The 21,480-nt window shown below is 49.5% G+C and overlaps 1 protein-coding gene across 4 annotated transcripts; it reads right to left on the bottom strand.

Annotated features, from left to right (window-relative positions):
- Window positions 1-601: 601 nt before the first annotated feature.
- On the bottom strand, window positions 602-20,821 carry esrp2 (epithelial splicing regulatory protein 2). Of its 4 annotated transcripts, none has more exons than XM_088939103.1 (17): window positions 20,730-20,821; window positions 20,387-20,539; window positions 19,726-19,854; window positions 12,039-12,152; window positions 11,742-11,856; window positions 11,248-11,343; window positions 10,709-10,763; window positions 10,494-10,604; window positions 10,052-10,184; window positions 9,888-9,930; window positions 9,081-9,382; window positions 8,220-8,438; window positions 7,069-7,255; window positions 5,992-6,205; window positions 5,159-5,342; window positions 2,937-3,054; window positions 602-2,001 (listed from the first exon to the last, which is right to left on the bottom strand). In XM_088939103.1, the coding sequence occupies exons 2-16, from the start codon at window positions 20,516-20,518 to the stop codon at window positions 2,965-2,967; spliced, it is 2,124 nt and encodes a 707-aa protein (XP_088795229.1). In that variant the 5' UTR covers window positions 20,519-20,539; window positions 20,730-20,821; the 3' UTR covers window positions 602-2,001; window positions 2,937-2,964. The 4 variants fall into 4 exon arrangements, with proteins under 4 accessions (XP_088795229.1, XP_088795228.1, XP_088795230.1 ...); XM_088939102.1 differs by having other exon boundaries at window positions 7,057-7,255; XM_088939105.1 differs by lacking the exon at window positions 2,937-3,054 and having other exon boundaries at window positions 1,732-2,001; window positions 7,057-7,255; window positions 20,730-20,758.
- Window positions 20,822-21,480: the final 659 nt, after the last annotated feature.

Consider the following 21,480-nt stretch of genomic DNA (forward strand, 5'->3'; position numbering starts at 1 on the left):
TACCTTCCACGGTTTGGCAAGAACGTAAGTGTAAAATTTCCGATACAAGAACGGAATTAAAAGGTCGACTTATTACTGTGCAGCCTGACCCAGTACAAATGGTTTTACCATCTTCTGCAAATTGGACTCAAAAATCAAAGTCAACTGAATAGTCATTCCACACTACAGCCCACTGCACTTAATGTCTGCAACTGTTCTTCTGTAAAAAACTGTTGTAGATTCTGTAGTGTGTGCAGGGTGCTGACCTTGCCTGTTCTGCTACAAGAGCTTTCTGAAACAGAGTTGTTTGCCATATATTTGACAAGGCTTACAAACACAGGCCAAGTATCCTTACAATAACAGAGACCTGACAGCTTCAGGGGCACTGAATAACACGGCTGGATTTCATTCTTCCGCGACAACAAAGTTACTGTACTTCCAGTATAGTATTTGTACCAGAGCACTGGAAATTTAGAGAACTGCAACTATCAACAAAGAATGAAAAAATGGTTATAAAGACACAGCCTTTATGTCACCAGTAAATAGAATTTGCTACATTGGATAGTGGTAGATATCCACGATCATAAAGTGGTCCCAGAAGTGGAAACGAGAATACAAAAAAGTATCTGTTTTCATTTATTGTTTCAATATATGATGCATTATTATACATTAATTTCTAAATTCAGACAAGTTTCAAACTTGCTTAAAACAAAAACAAAAAATGACATCTCTGCCTGTGACCAGGCCCGTTCACACCTTGCTCTGCTGGGTTTGCCAGAGCAGAAGATCAGTGCTCACTCAGCAGGGCTCCACTCACGCCTGTAACTCGCATAAAAACAAAGTCATGTAGCTTATACGCATATACAAAACAAATTTACAAAACAAAAGGCATGCTCCAGAAGGCACAATAATTTGAAGACAACTTAATTTCATAGTACAGAAATTCTATTCAATATTGTAAACAATGTGTGCAGACAAGGCCACATGAAGCTGTTCACTGCATAGGGAAGGAAGGGCTATATTTTCACAGTATCTGTGTCTTTTTTAGGAAGAAATCAAGTTTGCATGCAAGTTCCAAGATTAAAGAGTCGCACAGCACATCTTTGAGGCTTTGGAAGAAAAACCAGTGTAAGGAACCGAACTGGATTCCTAGCGCAGTTTCGCTGTGGCAGGAGAATACATAGACTTCCCTCCCTTGAGTGAAATCATACACATGAAACGGAATCCTTTCATGTAGCCCCAGGAACCATCTCCTACTAATGGTTTTAAAGTTAAGACTTAAATAAAATATAACTTAGATTGTATGTGCCATGTCAAGAATCAGCAGTGCATGTCCAACAGACTCCTGGTAGCAGATGCAGGTAGAAGTCACTTTAGGTCTTGCAGTGGTTGGAGCGCACAACACTGGCACGTACTCTGGCTGCCAAGTCAGTCAGGAATCGCAATCGAGGAGGACTCTGTTCAGAAGTCTTATCTGGGAGACGGTCTGAGGGGGAGTCTGCTGAAGACCACAGCCGCACCGGCCACCTTGCAGCTCTAACTTCAGCACCCCACACCTCACTAACAATTCACTTTGTCAGAAAATCAACGGTTCTTGGCTATCAGATGAGTGATGAACCTGGATGCATGAATCTGCCTGCATGTCTGCATCTGTCTGGCTGCATGAGACGGTCTTCTCCTTGAGGGATGCTGCAGAATAAGAAATCTGAACAGACTCCTTTGTGTTGGAAGGCTTTGCTCAAGTCCACAGTGGGTAGGGAAGTCCAGTGAGGGGCACAGTGCTCTGATCATTTTGTGCTGTTGTGGTTTTTGCGTAGTGTTGTGCTCCAGAGCCCCCCTGCCCTCCCCCATCCTCTGGGTTGGTCACAGCACACAAAGGTGAATGGTGTGTCCAGCGAGAGGACGCCCTGAGCGCTCGGCCACCGCCTGCTTCGCCTGCTCCATGCTGGGGAAAGTCACCAGGGCCTCCCCGCTGCGCTGCCCGCTGAAGTTATACAACACGAGCACCGCGTCCGGCTGGAGCTGCAACACAAGAGGCACCGTCAGCGAAAAGCTGGAGCCGACCCGAGAACCCCCGGGCCAGGAGCGCACCCCTGGGGTTCCAGTCTTGCCCTAGCACCGGCTGGCAAAAAACCCTGAAGCGAGACGGGAGAGGAAGGAGTAACATTCCCAGAGCCCTGGGTCGGATCAGAGAGGAGCAGAGCAGCGGAGAGGGAGCCAGAGGGGATTAAAAATGGGGATTAGACGCGACTCTGCAGGCTGTTTAAGATTCACATCAGTGTTTCAGTAAAGGCAGCTTTGCAGACTGAGGGAGGATTGAGAAGACCGCCCACTATGGGCAACACTAGTGTCCCGCCAGTGTGTCTGGAGGCTGGCAGCATGAGCTCCTCCTGCCCTCGGCTTGGCCAGCAGTGCTCACGGATAGCTGGAAGGCTGGCAGGTGGTTAATTACTGGGCCACTGGCAGCAGTGTGCCAGACCTGACAAAACCACTCTAAAACCACACCGCTCAGGAGGCTCGGGTCCAGAAAGCAGGTGAAGGCAGGAACAGCAGAAGACAGCTGCTCATGTGCGTCAACGACACAGCATTACTCGGATTCAACAGGACAGGGTACACATTACCCAGTCACTCGGAGTACTAATGATCATGAAACCACCTGCTGTGTTAGGTATTTTGTGCCCTTCAAAGGAATTCCAAATTATTGTGAAATTCTGAAAACTGGAAGTGATAGATCCAAATCAGAAAGGCTGGAGGATTTAAAATTGAAAACATTAATCATAACAACTTATACCTTATCCAGGTTAGCAGATTCGAACAGACAGAAAAAAATCCTTTCTAAACAAGCAGAATAGAAAAGGCCGTTAATCATTAATCACTGATTTTTGTTTAGTAAAGCACCACCCAAAAAGCCCAGGTTATTATAAAGTCCAGCTAGTGCAATCCATGCTTGGTCTTACCTTCTCCGATTTTGGAAAGGTGGGGCAATTACAAACAGAGCCACTCTTTGGGAGGCTGAATCAAGCTCCGCGCCTGATCGCTCATCTGAATTAGGCTGCTGTAGTCATCAGGAGCATACTACAGTACAAGTGTGACACACGCGACAGTCAGCAGATGGACTAGAACAGTCTCCCCCGGCACACACACTTCCAAACACTCGCAGCTCCAAGCACTGCATACAGTTAGAGCACAGAGTTTCCACAATGCCATCATGCACAGGCTGTGACCAGGACCTGCTGTCTTTTGTTAGGTATGCGATTCGCTCGCTAAGCGTGTCAAATTGTAATGTAATTCCACCTCAAATCTCAAAAAGCAAGCAAACAAAAACATGAGAAGAGAAACTGGAACGACACACAGATGCATTCTTCTGGACCTATCTTACACAACCCGATGTGCCAGAGGAGGTCATCAGTTCTCCAGTGAGATGCATGTCAAGCAGAATGACTGATCAACACCGGAGAGGGAGCTTGAGCAGGTTCTCCAGGTCACGGCCGTGCTCAGCACTCTCCTGCCTGGAGGGCTGTTGCCTCCTCAGTCTCTCTCGGGACCTTAGCACACCTCCCTCAGAGAGGGCTGTGATATGACATCACCACACTCCAGACCCAGCCCCTGCCTGTCATGTGGCAGCAGTGCTTGCGAGTTGCCAGATCTGCGCTAGACGTGTCCTGAAAAGGGAATGGCCTTTCTGTACAATAACCCTTCTCCAGTGACGTCACTCCAAGAAGCTGCAGGGCTGTGAAACATCAGCGGGGCGAGATGTGCCAAACACAGAAGGAAACAGCAGAGCCCATTTCTTGCAGCAGCTTCTTAGTATTCAGATTGCTTTGTCCATGATCTATACTCGATCCTTTGCAAGTAGATCATAATGGATTCAGAAATGGTGAATGTCAGAATGTAACTGAATTTTCTGGTGCTTCTATGGTGCTTTTCTGAGTTTTGAAAAAGCGCAGGTCTGGTAACTATGAAGAATAAAAAAAGATAACTAAAAATTCCCAAATAAAAAAAAGACACCTCTGAGGGACTACAGACAAGGGATGTCCTAAGAAGAAGAAAATGGTCTACGTATCCCAGCACCACCCCCACTCCCATCAAACCCAGTACAAGGGATTCTCTAACTGCGACGGCAAGTCATACCGGCCACTGGGGACACAGCCCCCATCCACAGCTGGCCCTGGAGCAGCAGGACAGACAGAGGTGACAGTCAAACTCCTGTCTCACTGATTTCAGGAGTTCACTAAAAGGGACCTCTGATCTCCCTTACAGGAGGTCAGCGGATAAGCCCCTATGGCTCACGTCTGAGGACCACACCAAGCTAAGGGCCTTCAAAACACAGACTACGTCGGACTCACTGCTCTTTTTCAAATATCTGCTGTTCGTTTTTCATTTTCTCACATGCTCTCCGTTGTTTATAACCCCCAGATAAAATTAAACAAATGTAGATGAAATTATAAAATTCTAGATAGCTGGTTCCTCAGTCTGGTAATACAACTAATATTCAATTCAAAACACTTTATTCATCCCCGGGGGGGGGGGGGGGGGGGCAATTGAATACACCTTCTTCAATTTCATCTCCAGATCCAGTTTCCCTGTGGAAACCTGAGTGGTCTGATCAAGCAGGTAACCCCCCCGCAACTCTGTGAGGGGGGCACTCGGCCAGACCAGGCCGGTCTCGGAGCCCACCTGTGCAGGCAGACAGCGAGGGATGCTAATCCTGCTGGCACGTCCAAACTGCGCAGCCCTGAATACACAGCGTTTCTCACAGAGCATGAGCATCACGAGAAGAGTTTTCAGCTGCTTAGGTGTTGGGTTCTGGCAGGAGGCGAGAATGCTGCTGATTGAGGCTGGGAACACTTCAAACTGAAGAGCATCCAAAAGGCTCAGAACTGATTAGTCGTCACTTTGCAAGAAGAAGTGACGGACTCCAACACACCCGGCAGGAGAGAGAAGAATTCTCATAGGGATACACTAACTCATTCATCAATGTTCTTTACGAAGAGCCCAATCAAGCACATACTGTAATTTTATCCTTTTAAACAAGCACTTGCACAGCTAGAATAAACTGCCAGCTGCGGTTATGCCTGTATGAACTTTGACCTGTGTTGGAGGTCAGCTATTCCACATCCTGCTCCCTGGCCCCTGGCTGAGGAGGGGCAAGAGGGCGGTGCTCAGCAGCAGTACTGACCTGGTATCCCTGGAAGAAGCCCAAGATGTCCTTGACCCCCATGTTGAAGGGGAGCCCCTGCATCCTGACCAGGGCACCTGGCTGGGCCAACATCTGGGTGGAGGGGGGCTGTGCGGCCACTGCTGCCGCCATGGTGCCAGGTGGGGCAGCGAAGTACCCCAGTGTGGTGGGGGAGACTGGGGGGCTGTAAAGAGCCAAAGCAGAGACACCAGCATTAGTGCCAAACCTCTTCCAGACCACACATACAACACACTGGGCGACAGAGAATGTGTCAACAACACCAAAAAATGACAACCCCTGTGCTTAACCACACAAAGTCCCAGCTGATAACTAACTCTCAGTTACTATGACAGCCTGGCCAAGAGACTCACACCACTGCTGCGCAGGCAGAGAAAACAGCCAACAAAAAGCATAAATCATAGGGCAGGGCAGAGCTAACGCGAGCGGCGTCGGGCAGAGCAGATGTGAAGGTGACCAGGCCCAGCTCACTCTGCGGGTCGCCCGGTCACTGGAAGCGGCCCACTGCAAGGACTGGAGCCCATGGGTAGTAGCTGCTCTTGGGTGGTTTACTCTAGCAAAAGCACTACGATTGGAGGAGAGCACGGAAAACTGCCTTAGATTAAAGAGAGGTAGGTGGTTCCCCAACTAAAGGTGTGTAAAATCAACACAGAGAGAGCCATCCAATCAAAGAGCAAATGCAGACTGAGATTTGCAATACTGTCCCAATGTCTTTCATCAAGTGCAACTGCCCTCCGAAAGGGGGAAAACTCCCACCCCTCCCCTGCCTGCTGGGCTGATGGCTCACGGACCAGAACGGGCAGCAGGGGGCTCACCTGGGGTAGTAGGCGGTGTAGTTCATGTTCATGTTCATGTAGAGCTGGGCATGGGGCTGGGGAGGGTAGTAGGCAAGGGCGGGGGCAGCAGCGTGGGTGGGGGTCTGGGGGGTGCGGGGCGTGGCCAGCAGGGCGGGGGTCTGGTACAGCGCGGCCTCAGCGGGGAACACTGCGGTGGGCGCGGGGAACGTGGTGTAGGCCGGAGGAGACAGACCTGGAGAGACAGAGAGCAGCACGAGCCAGTCACAACAGCCTGCAGTAGCCACTGTCCAGACACAGTTAGTCTGCCTCCACACACAACACACGATCTTAAAGAATACATTAGCTCTAATGTACAAATATACTTCCTGAACAAAGTTTTGATATTTACCTGTTTAGGGAAATTAATTCTAAAGGTTTCTGATTGTTACCAGGGACTGAAACACTGAGCAATGAGAATACAAAAGCAGTCATGAGAGAAGAGCACTGCAGAGGTCAGCATGTCTCTCACACGCACTCATGCTCAGATTCCCAACAGGTAGTCCTAATAGATTTCAAAGAAGATGCCTTTTGGTTAAGAAAAAAGTCAATTTCATTATGGGTGCATCCCGATATTGTCCCATTGTTCTGAAGATCTGCTCTTTTCTGGGGATGCTGTCTTCCATTCTCTGCCCTCACATTGAGAGTTAACACTCAATATAGAGCCGAGGAGCTCTAGTCAAAAACTACACTGCCCTCAAACTTGTGCACAGCCTCACCTCAGGGTTCACCACTGAAAAACACTTCTATGGCTTCAAATCTTGCCACAGCACCTATCTATTTTTTTTCAAGATCATGTCCTTTTGTTCCTTCTCCAGTCTGTAAAGAAGCAGTCCTCTGCTAAGGGAAGCCCACATTTCGGTTAATTAATCTCCTCTCCCAATTCACCCTGACTGAGGCATGTCTCCCATGGTCACTCATACAGAAAAACCCTCCCTACATCTTCATTAACTAGGAAAGCACGCTTCTGAGGTCAGCGGTCAGAGGTGCTGAACCTACCCCAGTGCCCTGCAGGACAGTCAGAAAGAAAAACGAGGGTCCACTTACATGGTAACTTACAGGGTGGGGGCGACAGGCCACTGCGGTTCAGAGTGCCCCCCATCAACACAAAGCTCATCTCCTCCCCCGAGCACTGGAACACCTCCACATAGCGGTCCTTCATCATCTTCTTGTGGCACTTCTGGGCCACCAGGAACGCCCGCTCCGATGACTTCATCTGGATGAAGGCATCTCCTGAGGGACGGCCCTGGACACCCACACGGGGAGAAGACTTAAGTCTTGGGGGAAACAGGTCAGCCTCCCGCGCTGGTCTGCTGGGTCAGCCAGCACTACCTAGAGAGATCGCTTCACTTCGAGTGCATGCATAGATGAGCCAGGACTGAAATCATACCGGCTTCATCAGTACCACCTGATCACTTGTAAAGCCTCTAGTGGATCAAATCACAGTGCAACAGGGCAGAGAGGCTCACGTTATGAAAGCACTAACCTGCCCACTTGCACTCAGTATATTTTATTAAAACCTACTATTTCTACGGACACATGCAATGTTTGAATTTTAAAGATGGGGGTTTTAAAGTTTTATAAAACACATTACATTCATTTTTTTCACAAGGGGGATTTTTAACAAGCTACCCAGCCATGGTGTTGAAGCTGACATCCTGGCTTCTTTAAAAAAACAGCTGGTTAAGGTCCAGGTATCACTTAGATACTAGCAACCAATCAAGCTCAGACTGGCTCCCTGTTTGGAACATCTCTTCTGCTTAGTATGTACTGCAGCAGCTATCAAAGAGCTGGTGACCCAAGAGACAGTGAAAGGGTTGACTGAACAAAGTAATGTCCAGTGTCGGGTCAGGGTCAGCGCCCGTGGGAGGGACGAGTGTCCAGTGTCGGGTCAGGGTCAGCGCCCGCGGGAGGGACGAGTGTCCAGTGTCGGGTCAGGGTCAGCGCCCGCGGGAGGGACGAGTGTCCAGTGTTGGGTCAGGGTCAGCGCCCGCGGGAGGGACGAGTGTCCAGTGTTGGGTCAGCGGAGGGACGAGTGTCCCGAGTCCGGTCAGGGTCAGCGCCCACGGGAGAGACGAGTGTCCAGCGTCGGGTCAGGGCCAGCGCCCGCGGGAGAGACGAGTGTCCAGTGTCCGGTCAGGGTCAGCACCAGGGGGAGGGACAAGTGTGGTGCCAGGGGGAAAAGACAAGAGCGCTGGACAGACCCCCACCTGCTGGTTGAGCACCATGTGGACGCCATGTGGCTTGATGTCAATGGTGAATTCACCCATGAACTCCAGGATGTCCTCGATGGTGGCGGTGTAGGGCAGGCCGCGCAGCCTAATGCAGTCCCGCGTGCTGCCCGTGGCAATGAAGGGCTGCGGGATCACCGGCAGGATGGGAGGGGGCAGCGTGGAGATCAGCGGCGTGGACATGTACCGGTTCAGGACCTGGACACAGGGAACAGCCAGGGGACAGGTGCACATCAGACCAGCCTCTGCGCAGCAGGCACCACCCTCAAATGCACTGAATCTCCAGCCGATTAATAAGAGACTAAAATAATAACAAAGATCTAACTGGGCAAATTAACGTTTTACTTGCTGTAAAACAGAGCTGTGCCAAATCCACTAAGTCAGATGCTGCCTGGGGAAACTCCCTGTCCTCTTTGGTTCACTTCCTCCGAGCACTTTATAACCACCTTGACTTATAAACCACACGGTTATTATTACGGCAACTCATTTAGGATCCCCAAAACCCAGGGTTACTCCTGCAGCACCCCCTCTCTGCTGCAGAATACACTACATCTCATCAGCAAGATCTTGGATACAAAAACAATAAATGTCCAACAGGATTGAAGTCAGAAAAATGTTCAGTAGTGGGGCTGGATTTAAATTGAAAAGGGCATTACTACAGAAGACGATCACTAGTTTGTTCCTTTCAGCTCTACTAGACTTCAGCAATTCTTACGGTACTTCCTCCTGGCCAAGGAGTGGCGCTGTGCTGTGCAGTGTTGCTGCAGCAGTTCAGGTTAGGAACACAGGGAAGGGGGAAACAGGCCTGGTGTGCGGTGCAGAGACAGGCGAAGGCAGTACCTGCTGCACCTCGGCAGCCGTGCTGCGGAACAGCTCTATGTATCTCTTGCCCAGGATCTCCTTGTGCTTCTTGATGGCGTTCTGTGCGTACTCCTCGCAGGCGAACAGCACAAAGGCATCTCCCGTGGGACGGCCATCCGGGTACTTGACGAAGAGCAGCCCCTCCCTGCCGTCCGTGACGGGACACTCCGGCCCCAGGAACCCCAGCACGTCCTCGGGGGTGGCCGTGAAAGGCAGACCACGCATTCGGATGATCACCTGGTTCTCCTTGGACAGGAACTGGGCCACCTCGTTGGACGTGCCTGACAAAGAGGGCACAGAGTATTCTCCACCATACCGAGATTGCCCCTCAGTTAGTGACAGAAGCAACAAACTCCTGACATGAACAGAATCAGAAACTTTTACACTGTTGGGATCAGTCCTCCCGCCCTGAAAGATCAGCCACCTTACACTGTTGTTTGTCTGGCATACTTGGGGGAACTTAAGACTCCATGTGAAGAGCAGCAAAGACAGGCCAGTTCTCCTAAAGTACCAGCACAAGGCCACAGATCCATCAGGATCTTTTTAATATTAAACTTTAGACCTTTAGAAAGTGTTTAAATTGTCTAATGAAACTTAAAATTCCATTCAATTAGTGAATTAGGTGCTCATAGGAAACCACAACGCAGCAAGCACACATCTACTCTGGGCAGGTAGTACAGCCACGCTCAACTACAGCACCAGGACACTGAGTTTACAGCTGGAAGAGTCACAGGGCTCTCTCATTCCACACCATCTACAACAGGAGCGCGTGACAGCTAAACTCACCACCGGCGATCTTTAGGAATTCCTCCCCAGTTGCCTTGTAGACCTGCAGAGGGAAATGGGAAAAGTGGTGTGATTTCAGAAGGACTGCAGTCCTGCGTGGGCACTCTGTGCCGTACCGCGAGATGAAAGAAGACGCCGGCTCCGGCCCCAGCGGCAGGCCCCACCTCGATGTAGCGGCTGCCCATGTGGTGCTTGTGGCGCTCCAGGGCCAGGTCGCGGTGCTCCTGGCTGACGAAGCGGACCAGCGCCTCCCCGTTTCTCCGGCCCTGTGCATTGAGGCACAGCGCCACGCCCCCCCTGAGAGAGAGGAATCGCAGATCCAGGAGTCACGCGCCGCAAGAACACGGACAGAGAAGAGCCAGGCAAGAGTGGCACGCGAGATGGCAGAATCTCGGCTCCGAAGCAGGAGGACACAGCTATCAACACCCCAGCGGGGCACCGTGTTAGAAAACAAAGGCTCAACAAAAATACTTTCCTAAGATGCTTCCTAAATGCATCAGTGCCAATATCTAAACATCACTTTGTTCATAGAAATAGAAGGAGAACCATAAGAAAAGGCTCCTTTGGCAGCCTGGGCTGCTCTGGCTCTCCCGCTGCGCTCCTTACTTGGCGATGTTGAGGCCCTTGAAGAAGCGCGCGATGTCCTGGTCAGAGGACTGCCACGGCAGGCCCCTGGCGCGGATGACCGTCTCGCTGTCCACGGCCTCGGTCTTGCTGCTGCAGAGGAGAGGCCTGGTGAGAGTGTGACGCGGAGCTGCCCCAGTCCACAGCCCACCGTACAAGTGCCCCACGAGAACCACCAGCCCCCTCCCCTCACTTACCAAGCACCCGTCTCAAACTTGTGCTTCACTGTTTCACAGCTGGTGAATTTGTGATCTGCAGGAAAATAACGAATGAAGACTGAGCAGACTGGTCCCATAATAAACCCACAACAGAGAACTAGTAACTGCAGGCCCTCGGACTGGCAGATTAGGAACTGAATTAAAAGATGCTGAGCAGGAAGGAACAGTACAGAACTCTCTTCAGGTCACAGAAATCCTGTGGTTAAGATTTCTGGCAGACAGCAATTTCGTACTCCAAAAATTAAAATGTGAATCCTTTCCTTTCTACATGTAAAAACTGAACTAAAGCTGCCATCAATGAGTGTTGTGGTGAGAGTCTACAGAGAAATGACTGATGTCTTGAATACAAGCAGTCAAACAGGATTATCTGGGACATTTCTGTGTAACATTATTGTGTAATCCTTCAGACTTCTTCAAACCAGGGAACAGTTTACAAGTACAGTGCAGCTCTCACAGCACCAGCAATCCCACTAGTCTGCCAGCAGAGGGCAGCCAGGAGCCACGAGCGGTGGACTTACTGTAGGGCTTGGAGAGAAGGTGCAAGATCACCATCACCATGGCCTTCACCTCCTGCACCCCCACCGCCTTCTCCATGAGCGAGGGCAGGCACAAGTCTGAGTGGCGCGTTAAAGAAAAGGCAAAACTGAGCAGGTGACAGAACAGAAAACAGCTGGCTGCCCTAACCCCCATTTCAAAATGGCAGACATCTATCGATATTTGTCTCCAGCCATTGTGCTGCAGAGTTACATTGCCTTCAGTCCAGTTTTCAGTTATTAAATTGAACCAATCACTGGTCTAATTAAACCGCTTTAGTGGGATCTTTATCCCATAGTCAGAGACGGGTGTGAAGGACCAGGACTCTCCAGGATCCCTGATGGACCACTGCAGCTTGAGGACTGGGAGGACTTTGTCCATCTGCACTTAGTCGTCTGACTATTTCAGCTCTGTTTGCAGTGACTGTTGGGCACAAGCCCCAGGTCACAGCCCTGCCCCCAGCACAACGCAAGGATACACTCTGCCATGGCAGACGCACAGAGGTCCTTCACCACACCCGCGTTCGGACAGCATTTGTGAAACTCTTTCCTCAGATCGACGAAGGAGTAGAAACAATCAGCCAAGACCAGGTTCTGCAAAGAGAGAGAATAAGTACAAAGGAAATGAAGGGGAAAAAAGAACTTCAGAAGAAAAGCCCTCCAGACATCCAGGAAACTGCAGTGCTGACATTTAGCAAGGAGGAAACCCTCCACAGCTGCCACATGAGAGAGACATGTGACATCAATCATGTGACCTGGGCTGGGGTCACGCTCACCTTCTTGGAGGCCTCAGGGTGGAAGGCTTGTCGGATCAGGAGGGGTCCATCCGTACAGAGCGTGTAGGAGCTCCTGCCCAGAGCCTGCAGCTCGCTGGATACTGACTGCTGGAACTGTGGAGGGAGGACAGGGTGGTGAGGACAGACACACCCCTCTCAGCCGACAGCACTGCTTCTCGGCGCCCCCTGTGGACAACCTGCCCATTCCACCAGCATCAGTAAATCTCCCCCTCCTGAAAACTGATTATCCCCTAGGATTCACTCATATCCACTTAATCGATTTATCATTTTAATTTTGCAGGGAGTATTACTTATTCATTCACTTAGAATTAAAAATGTCTAAATTATTTTATATTGTATTATTCAATTTTATTTTATTTCCTTCCTTTTGATCTGGTAAATGAACTGTGTGAACCATACGCGATTGCCAAGCTAAGCCAAGAGATATCGAGCGTAGTGAGAGGGTATCTTACTTTAACTTACGTTATAGACTGTCCAAAAACACTCTTTCATATACACAAGCTGCTTTATTTTTAAAGAACTCAAATGACCTCACCAGTGCACAATTCAATACAACATATATAAAAAATGATCTTCCTGTAACCCAGCCCTACAAAGCCATTTGTGTAGGGCTGAGGAGCCAGTCAAACCTGTTTCTGTTGTTATGGATAAAACCATTTCATGCAGGCAAGTTTGAGATCAGCGATTGCCCTCAGGAAGCATGAGAGACATGCTGGCAAGATGAATTTACACTGTTTCCCCACACTGTTTGCAGTAAACAGGACAGTGCAGACTCATGCTTGGCATGAGTCCGATCTCAGAGCTATCTATAGTGTCGTTTAGGAACATCAGTCACCCTGCACAAGCTACATTTCAATTTGTTGCTTGGTAAATAATGTTCAAGGTCTGAACACAAATACCCCCACCTCCCTCAGGATATCAGATTAAATTCTTCCTGCTACATTGTTGTTGCTCTTCAAAATGTACTGTCTTACCGACTTTGAAGTAACATGCTTGTGACGCGCAATACTCACTTCACACTAACCCTGAAATTAATCCGCTTTCCCACAATATCAGATAGAAAAACATTTGTTCCTCCTTTAAGTTATACACACTTCTTAATTTTCAAAATCCATTCAGAAATTTGACAGATCAAGACTCATTCTGCACCATAATTCTAGTGCAAACTGCCACCTGCAGTTCCCTACCATGTTACCTTATAACCAGTTCAATTACCAGGTTTCTAAGCCACAGACAACACCAGCAGAAATCAGGAAAACCACAGCAACTACTTCAGACAGGACAGCCCTCAGCTCGAGTAAAGGGGCCCAGCACAAGCCAGAGTGTGTTCCTGTGGGCCTCTGACAGAGAGCAGACTCCAGCCTGATGAAGGTGACAGCTCACTGCCAGAACAGTAACAAGTCACACCCTGGGAGAGGAACGATTACCTTAAGTTGCATTTCAACATTTTTGTGTGACAGCAGGCAGCCTGAAGCAGGGTAGCACTCTCGTACTAAACTGAGGTGCATGAGCGGCAGGTCTTGTTGCCTTTTTGGGTTGATGAAGAATCACCCAGCTGACGTGAGCTTATGCCAGCATTCCAATTTAAAACTGATTGTCCCCATGTTGTTGAGGTGCTACAATCAGAGTCACTATTCTAACCACGAGCTCCATCTCCAAGAGAGATGCATCTCACAGCGTCCCACGACAATGAGCGCAGTTACTAATTAACAAGTCGCCCACAAACGTGAGCTGGTCCCATAGTGTTGTGTGTGCTCTGAGTTTGTAAATGACAGCATGTATCTGTGATGATATAATAAACTTGTGTAAAACTGGGGACCCGCTCTCTGCTGTAAAATCACTGCAAATGGAGATTTCCAATAAATGAGGGGGCCCACCGTTCCACCTTCTCTCCATATAACTCCAAGAAACTGGCTGAAATGACAGCTTAAATTGTAAATGTTAACCCTGACTGGAAGAACTCTTAAGAGATTAATTCTCCATACAACACCCTCAGTTAGGTGGCACAAATTACTTGGATGAGTACTCCAGGACTCCAGCGCGGCAGGCAGCTCTCCACGCAGCACCAGGAAGCAGTGAGGACAGCAAAACAGAAAAACTCTGCCGGGATACTTAGTGCTTCTGCAGGGTCACGTGTACAGCAGGACAATGGCTGGGCACACCGTTTACTCAAGGGTAGCTCCCTGTGCAAACACAAGCCCAGAGACCTGCCTTCTGTAAACACCTTCAAGATTAGGCAGCTCAGCAGTGGTCCAGGGGAAGGAGCAGAAGATATTCGAGCTGCTCTCTCCTGCTGGTCTCCTGCACCCCCGCCACCTGAACAGGCCCAACTCTGTTACACCGTCTGATCAGAGAGCTGCCGAGGGGAGCTACACCACAAGCAGACCGTCACCTTCCCCCTGCTGTGTACCTGCCAAGGGCACGGCTGGTAGCAGCAGGGCTGATCTTTAGCCCCACTGCTATCGATTGCCCCTCCCGGCTCGGGGCTGTTTGCTCTGCGAGGCCGCGGCGTGGCCAGGCAGTGGGGGAGGGGTGTGGAGAGAGCAGTCGGAAGGGGAGCAGGCTGGCAGACTTGCACTACCGCCACTGCCTGGAGCTGCATCACGACGGGCACACACGGGCAGCGCCAGCTTCATGCCCTCGGCGTCAGTTACAACAGGTTCCCTTTCCTGGACTTCCATCTGCCCGTCGCCAAACATCCTCAATGAACTGTAAGTGCACAAATCCAGAATCCAGATCCTGCACGAATCCTGCTTTTGTTTTAAAAAATCATGTATGAAAAATATCTGTAAACCTGCTCCGTTCAGCAGCTGGAAAGAAAGGGAGAGTCAGGTCAGCACTGGCCACACACCGGCCACAGCTGGTTATCCCAGACGGTTCCTCACGCAGTTTACCTGCTCAGGGCTGCGCTGTGCTGCAGGACTGGACTTGCTGCGACTCTTGCGCAACTATGTATGCTCGTTTGACTACAGAGCAAACATCTTCCAGAAGGAATGATCCCACAGTTCCCAGGCAGTCAGACTCCAGTGCAGCAGCTGAGTAATGGCCACAGTGGGAGATAAAGGGCCTCCAAACTGTTCAAATAGACTGAGGCTTTGTCTCAAGAATCCATGAGAACCAGATTATTTATCCAAAATCCTCAAAGGCATTGAAAAAGTCAACATGGTAGTCTTCTACAGAATAAACTGTGAAACACGAACCAAAGGACACAAGAGGAAACTACTTGGAAGTTGCATTCCAAGTCAGAAACAGGAGGAACTTCCTCAGGGGAAGGTTGTGGGAGTCTGGAACAAGCTACCAAGCAGTGGTGCCGAAACCAGTGTTGACAACCCGGCCTCTTTCTGAGCCACCTGGATGGGCAGCATGGCCTACTCTCCTACACATGTGTGCGGATGGGAGGAGAAGGGCTCTCTCATGTGTGGCTTCTCACACTGCTAAAAACAACAGGGTCAGAACCCCCTTTAGAAAGAAAACTTCAACAGCCAGGGGTCAGAAAAGCCAAGCAACACCCGTCTGTAATACTTATGAATATGAGTACTCATAAGAATCATATTTATAATATTCTTAAGACTACTCTTATGATTAAGAAATGCGTATATCTCTTTATAAAAGTAAAGGTTTGTACACAGGACAACACATGGATGCTGGCCTGTTGAATTGAACAAAACTGGAGTTGAATTAAAATCTGAAAAACTTATAGGGGCTCAAGAATGAAGAAGACTGCAAATATTTAATAATCAGGACCACCATCCCCTATTCATCACTACACTAACTAGAGACAGGTACAAGGCCTCCAGTGCCCCAGGCCTGGCTAGCAGCTTGCAGATTTCGGACAGATCCTCATCCTCTAACCTCGTTGGGTCATGACTGAGCAGAAAACTATTAATAGCTTTTTCTCAAGACCTTCATCACTGGCAGCTTACTGAAATACCCATTTTTTGTATCAATAAACTAACCAAGAACAAGGAATAATTGTGAAAAAGAACAATAAATCCTGAATGTGGTCCTGGAATTCATTTTTGCCGCTGTCTTCTATGGAATTTCAGAGAGCTGGCCTTCACACCAAGAAGATACTGGGGTTACAGTGCAGCGAGGCCCAATAGGTAACCATCTCAGATGATGGGCTAGGGCACATTTTAGGGGAGAGAACCAGATCAGCTTCCTTCTTGCCTTTGGACCAGGACTGGACCCAATTAACTTCTTTCTGGACCAAGGCCCAAAATAACTTTTCATACTATTCCACTGACAAAACATTTGTCCCTACAATTTACTCTACAGCACACTTTGCCTTTGTCTAAGAAATATTCCAACCCCAAACCTTGGCGCATACTTTCATGAATCCTGTCACTGCTTACTAGCTGAAGAGGGGATTTCCTTTCAAAGACCTGAACACAGTTAACTCCAAGCAAGACCTCAGTGGGAATAAATGACAAATCTGCCTTGAGCAGACAGAGGACTGAGCGCCAGCACAGTGTGGTTCTGGGAGTCTGCACTCTGCTAGTATGGCCCAGAACAGAACAATCCTCTGGATTGCTTTGCTCCTCACATTCTCACGATTCAACAACAGCGTCACGAAACACGAAACAACAGTGTCATGAAAAAGACATCGGGATAACAGACTGTTATTACTCAAGTTCCCTTTTCCATTTAAATGATTTCTGTTTCACAACTTGCTCAACAGCTAGCCCCTGATGTAGGAAGAGACATCAGCTCACACCACGGCCTGGTGACATGCACATTCAACCATTACACTGAACGGAGAGGACAATCTCTGCCCAAGGTGTAGGACTGAGCAGAACTGAGCCTACACTGCTCCTTGCAAAGGCCAGGAGCTCACTTTTCAAAGCTTTTTGCAAACACAAGATGCAGATTTCCTTTTGACATCTCTGACTCCAAGATACATCAGAAATAAACTTCCTGCACTAGATGAGATGAAGTGCTCCGCAGCACATTCCAGAGGTCCCCAGGTGACCTCGAGAGTCTCTGTCGTTCTTCCTCAGAGCTGCTCTGTCAGACCAGCTTCACAAATTCTCCTGTTGCGCTTGGGCATCATGCAGAGGCTTGAGCACACATCAGCAAGCAACTGTGGTGGATGAACATCTCCAGCAGGAGATTCCCATCCTTCCCACAGGATTACATAGCATTAACATTACTTTATTAACCCTTTACAATTTCTTGCATTAGGAATTTGTCTTTTCGCATACCCCAGCTTGCTCTCCATGAGACACACAGACACACAGACAGGGAGAGAAGTATGTACAGCAGCCCTGGAGCAGTTGGGGCTAAGGGCCTTGCTCAGGGGCCCAACGGAGTAGGATTTCTCTGCCGGCTGTGGGATTTGAACCGGCAACCTTAGAGCCACAGGCGCAGATCCTTAGCCACAGATCCACCCACTCCGCCCTTTTCTCTGTTTCAACCTCTTCCTGGTCCCAGATCATACAGTCCTGACAAGGGCTTGGTGAGAAATGCATATAGACTAGTAAACATTTCAGACGAAAAAGTCTTCAAAAGCACTCTCTTCCAAACACTGGAAAATACTATGATTAAAAGGAAGTTTGAATCCCAATAGGGTTAAAAAGAGATGAAAACCCTTTCATCAAAAACGTATCAAACAAAAATAAAGAATTCCCATAAATTCAGAATATTTTTGCAGACATACACACTTCCTTAAACAAAACAAAAAAGCTGCAGCATTCCTTAATTACGGAGCTGAGCAATAAAAAAACAGGTTCCCTCCAGTAGCTGCTGTGAAACAGGTCTGATAAGAAAGGAGTGTGGCAGGTGAGAAGCAGACCAGCACTAAACTCACAGACTGACATCCTGGTGAGAGGGGGCCGAGCTGCGGCAGGGCCTGCGAGCAGGTAACACTCTGCCTTCCAGCTGTCTGCACAGCACAAGAGCCCCAGACAAGACCAGGCCTGCTACAGCTTATCATCCCAGCCATCACCCGCCCCAGCACCAGCTGGCATCTTCATCCCTGCTGGAGGGGGCGCAGTCTGGCCGCCGCGCACCAGCCAGCACCTCGCCAAGGAGCACACGCTGCCGATTCTATAATCCTGCTCGACTCTACCAGGGAGAGCAAGATGGGACTCTCGTGCGGGCCCCCTCTCCACAAAGAGACACTGACACGCCCGCGGGCCTCCTCTCCCCAAAGAGACACTGGCACGCCCGCGGGCCTCCTCTCCCCAAAGAGACACTGGCATGCCCGCGGGCCTCCTCTCCCCAAAGAGACACTGGCACGCCCGCGGGCCTCCTCTCCCAGAGACACTGACACACCTGCGGGCCTCCTCTCCCCAAAGATACACTGGCACGCCCGCGGGCCTCCTCTCCCCAAAGAGACACTGGCACGCCCGCGGGCCTCCTCTCCCCAAAGAGACACTGGCACGCCCGCGGGCCTCCTCTCCCAGAGACACTGACACACCTGCGGGCCTCCTCTCCCCAAAGAGACACTGGCACGCCCGCGGGCCTCCTCTCCCCAAAGAGACACTGGCACGCCCGCGGGCCTCCTCTCCCAGAGACACTGACACACCCGCGGGCCTCCTCTCCCAGAGACACTGACACACCCGCGGGCCTCCCCTCCCCAAGAGACTGACACACCCGCGGGCCTCTTCTCCCACAGACACTAGCACACCCGCGGGCCTCCTCTCCCCAAGACACTAGCACGTCCACGGGCCCTCAGTGCTTTTCAAGTACCACATCACAGACAATCCCAGCCACCTTCCCTGTGTGCCCCTTGGCAGATAAAGGATGCAAAACTAAAACTATAAATAAATGCAACAATTACAAAAATTCCTTTGGTCAAGAATTTTAAAATAATGTGCATTTTACAACAAAGGAAAATAGCTTCCATAAATATGCACACTACCTTTGGCTCAAAGCAAACAGTTTTCCCCCAAAGGAATATTCCTGCAGGCCCATTAAATCACAACAGAAATGTTTTCCCACGAAAAGAAGGGCAGCACCTTGTTTGTTTTTGAACAAGGGTAACAGAAAGAGAAGTCTCTCAGCTATATTTTTACTCCCGTACTCTGATCTGTATGTCCCCTCACAAATTCAACTGCGCTGCCCCGTGTGCTGAGCTTGAACCTGCTGTCTCACAACATCGCTCATCAAAGGACACTGCAGACCTAGGTAGGCACTGCCAACACACCATAGTGCATGAAGGGAACAAAACATTTGTGGTGAAATCAACAACAAACGAACTCCTCAAGACTATCTGTAAGTTAAGTGCCGGCGCACTGTAACAAGAACAGTCTTGTCGCTGTTTCAGGCTTCTCCCCGAGAGTGCGTGCTGTGAAATGAGCAGAATCCTGCCCTGCAGGTATGTCAGCAATGACCTCTAGTGCTAAGCTGTCAGACAGGTTTCTCAGACACCAGGAAGGGCTCGGTTTCTTTCGCAAGAAAGGTCCATTTGTTAAAAAAAAAAGGACGGACAACTACACCTCCATGCCGACTAGAACAACAGATTTATTTTACTGCAATGGCTTATGAATGGAAGGCAGCCTAATAGAATCAAATTAGACAGGCCACAATTTCAACCAGTAATAACCGGAGCGGTTGTTATCTCCGTGTATCCCACCCAGAGCTCGCGTGTTACCTCCGCACTGAAATGGTGTGGGAGAGAGATGGACACAGGTCCCCTCTCGTCGCCCAGAACGGTGCTCACCTGTTGCAGAGCTCTGTCCAGGGGCTCGGCCTTACACAGCTCCTCTAGCGTCAGCCCGCTCTCCTCCTTACACTCCTCCGTCAGCTCCAAAGTGTCCGGTTTTACAAGACAGCGGTGTAGCTTTCCCACCTGTCAACAGACAGGACGCCTTCAGGTCCACGTTACCGTTTTGTGGGCGCTTCACCCACGGGCGAAAGCTAGAATCGGCTGCACCGATACACCCGGCTTTACTCCTCTAACAAAAATGCTGTTGCGCCCAACAAGAGCACAGCCGCACGGCTGAGATACCAATTAGTTCAATTACACGTTGCAGCTGCATGGTTGCTAGCAAAGCAGTAAATTGCACAGGCAGTCCCGAGTCTTCAACGGAGTTTGTGCCGAGAAGACTCAAAAGGTACCGTTTTGTTATTCTAGCTTTTTGGACAAGCGAACAAGGACACCCTCCCCTGTCGGATTATGTGACCGATTACTGTCCGGTTTGAACAGAAGAACCTCAAACCCAGCTAATGTCTTCATAGTTTGCTACATTTCGCAACATTATTCACACATTGGCGAATAATATCCTTTACAAAGTTACAAAAAGGGTACCTTTCTTATATACAGGGCAGTTGCCAACACACAAGTATTAAGAGAAACACGAATCAGGTCAGACAGTTCGTACCTTTTTTTCCTGCAGATCCACAATTTGCCACACCAAGAGAATTAATTCCCTCTCATCCGAACCCAGTCTACCCCCATTTGCACCAGCTGTTTGCCCAAAGAACACCACCAGAGTATCACTGTGCGAAGCCATCAGGGACCACAAGGAGAGAAACTACAATTGAAAGCAAAGATCAAATAAAAACAACACGAGGGTTCACCTCTTTCCGAGTGACAAGAGAAAAAAAAAACAAAAGAGAACACAAATCTGGAAATTAAACTGAAATTACAAACAAAAGGAAAAGAAAAAAGAGGAGAGTTTTCACAGACTACACGACTCTGAAGAGCGCGGCCGCAGACTCTACCTGATCCGAAACGCGTGTGCGCTCTTTCCAGCGTTACTGGTCGAACTGGTAGCCGACAAAAATCCGGGTTTCTTTCACGTTAACACCATAACAAGCGCCGGAGGCTTTTTTTTCTCTTCTTCTACTTTTTCCCCTGAGTTACCTGCGCTTAGCTCAGCCCCTGGGTTAGAAATCAATCTCCCAGCGGAATAAGGCCATTGGCTGATACCGAGAGGTAAGGGTGGGACACGACACATCCAACACCTCTACGGCCCGGTGTGATTGGGCTGCCGGAGCTCCTGGTCCCAGGAAGTGGCTGGAGGTGTGTTTCTCTCCCCCCTCCCCCTGTCGTGCCTTCACCTTTCCTCATAGAGGTGTACGGCTCTCGGTCGATACAGCGTGCTGTTTGTTTTTCTTCAACATGAATGTTCTCTTCCTTGACCTTTTACCTTTTAAACTGCACCCCCAGCCCAGCGGCGCACAGAGGCTTTCCAGCGCCTGCCCGCACCGCGGTTCTGCTGGTGTTGGTGGTGTAAACACTTCTCTGCTCCGGTAGTTGAAAAAGGAAAATCAGAAGGTGAAGTTCTGTGCGGAATGTCAATTCTGATTGAAGTGATCTCTTTTAACGTTAACGCCTAATAAGCAACGGTAACAATCATGACAATTTTAGGGCAACCCCTGGCCTCCCTGCTTGATTGTCCTGAGATATTGAGCTGTCCGAGCGACAGAGTGCAAGATTATTTATTTGAATATGATGCAGCAGGTCTCATAG

This window comes from Atractosteus spatula, chromosome 21 (assembly GCF_055471065.1).
Source record: "Atractosteus spatula isolate fAtrSpa1 chromosome 21, fAtrSpa1.hap1, whole genome shotgun sequence".
In the NCBI taxonomy this organism is placed as follows: Eukaryota; Metazoa; Chordata; class Actinopteri; order Semionotiformes; family Lepisosteidae; genus Atractosteus; species Atractosteus spatula.

Bases quoted from the DNA above. Each gene is read 5' to 3' on its own strand.
- esrp2 (XM_088939105.1), bottom strand. From the start codon at position 20,518: ATGGCTTCGCACAGTGATACTCTGGTGGTGTTCTTTGGGCAAACAGCT. The intron at 8,439-9,080 runs GTACTGCCTTCG...CCCTGTGTCCAG, and splicing joins CGGCTGCCGAGGTGCAGCAG to GTCCTGAACCGGTACATGTC. The intron at 7,256-8,219 runs GTGGGGGTCTGT...GTGGGTGTCCAG, and splicing joins ACATGGTGCTCAACCAGCAG to GGCCGTCCCTCAGGAGATGC.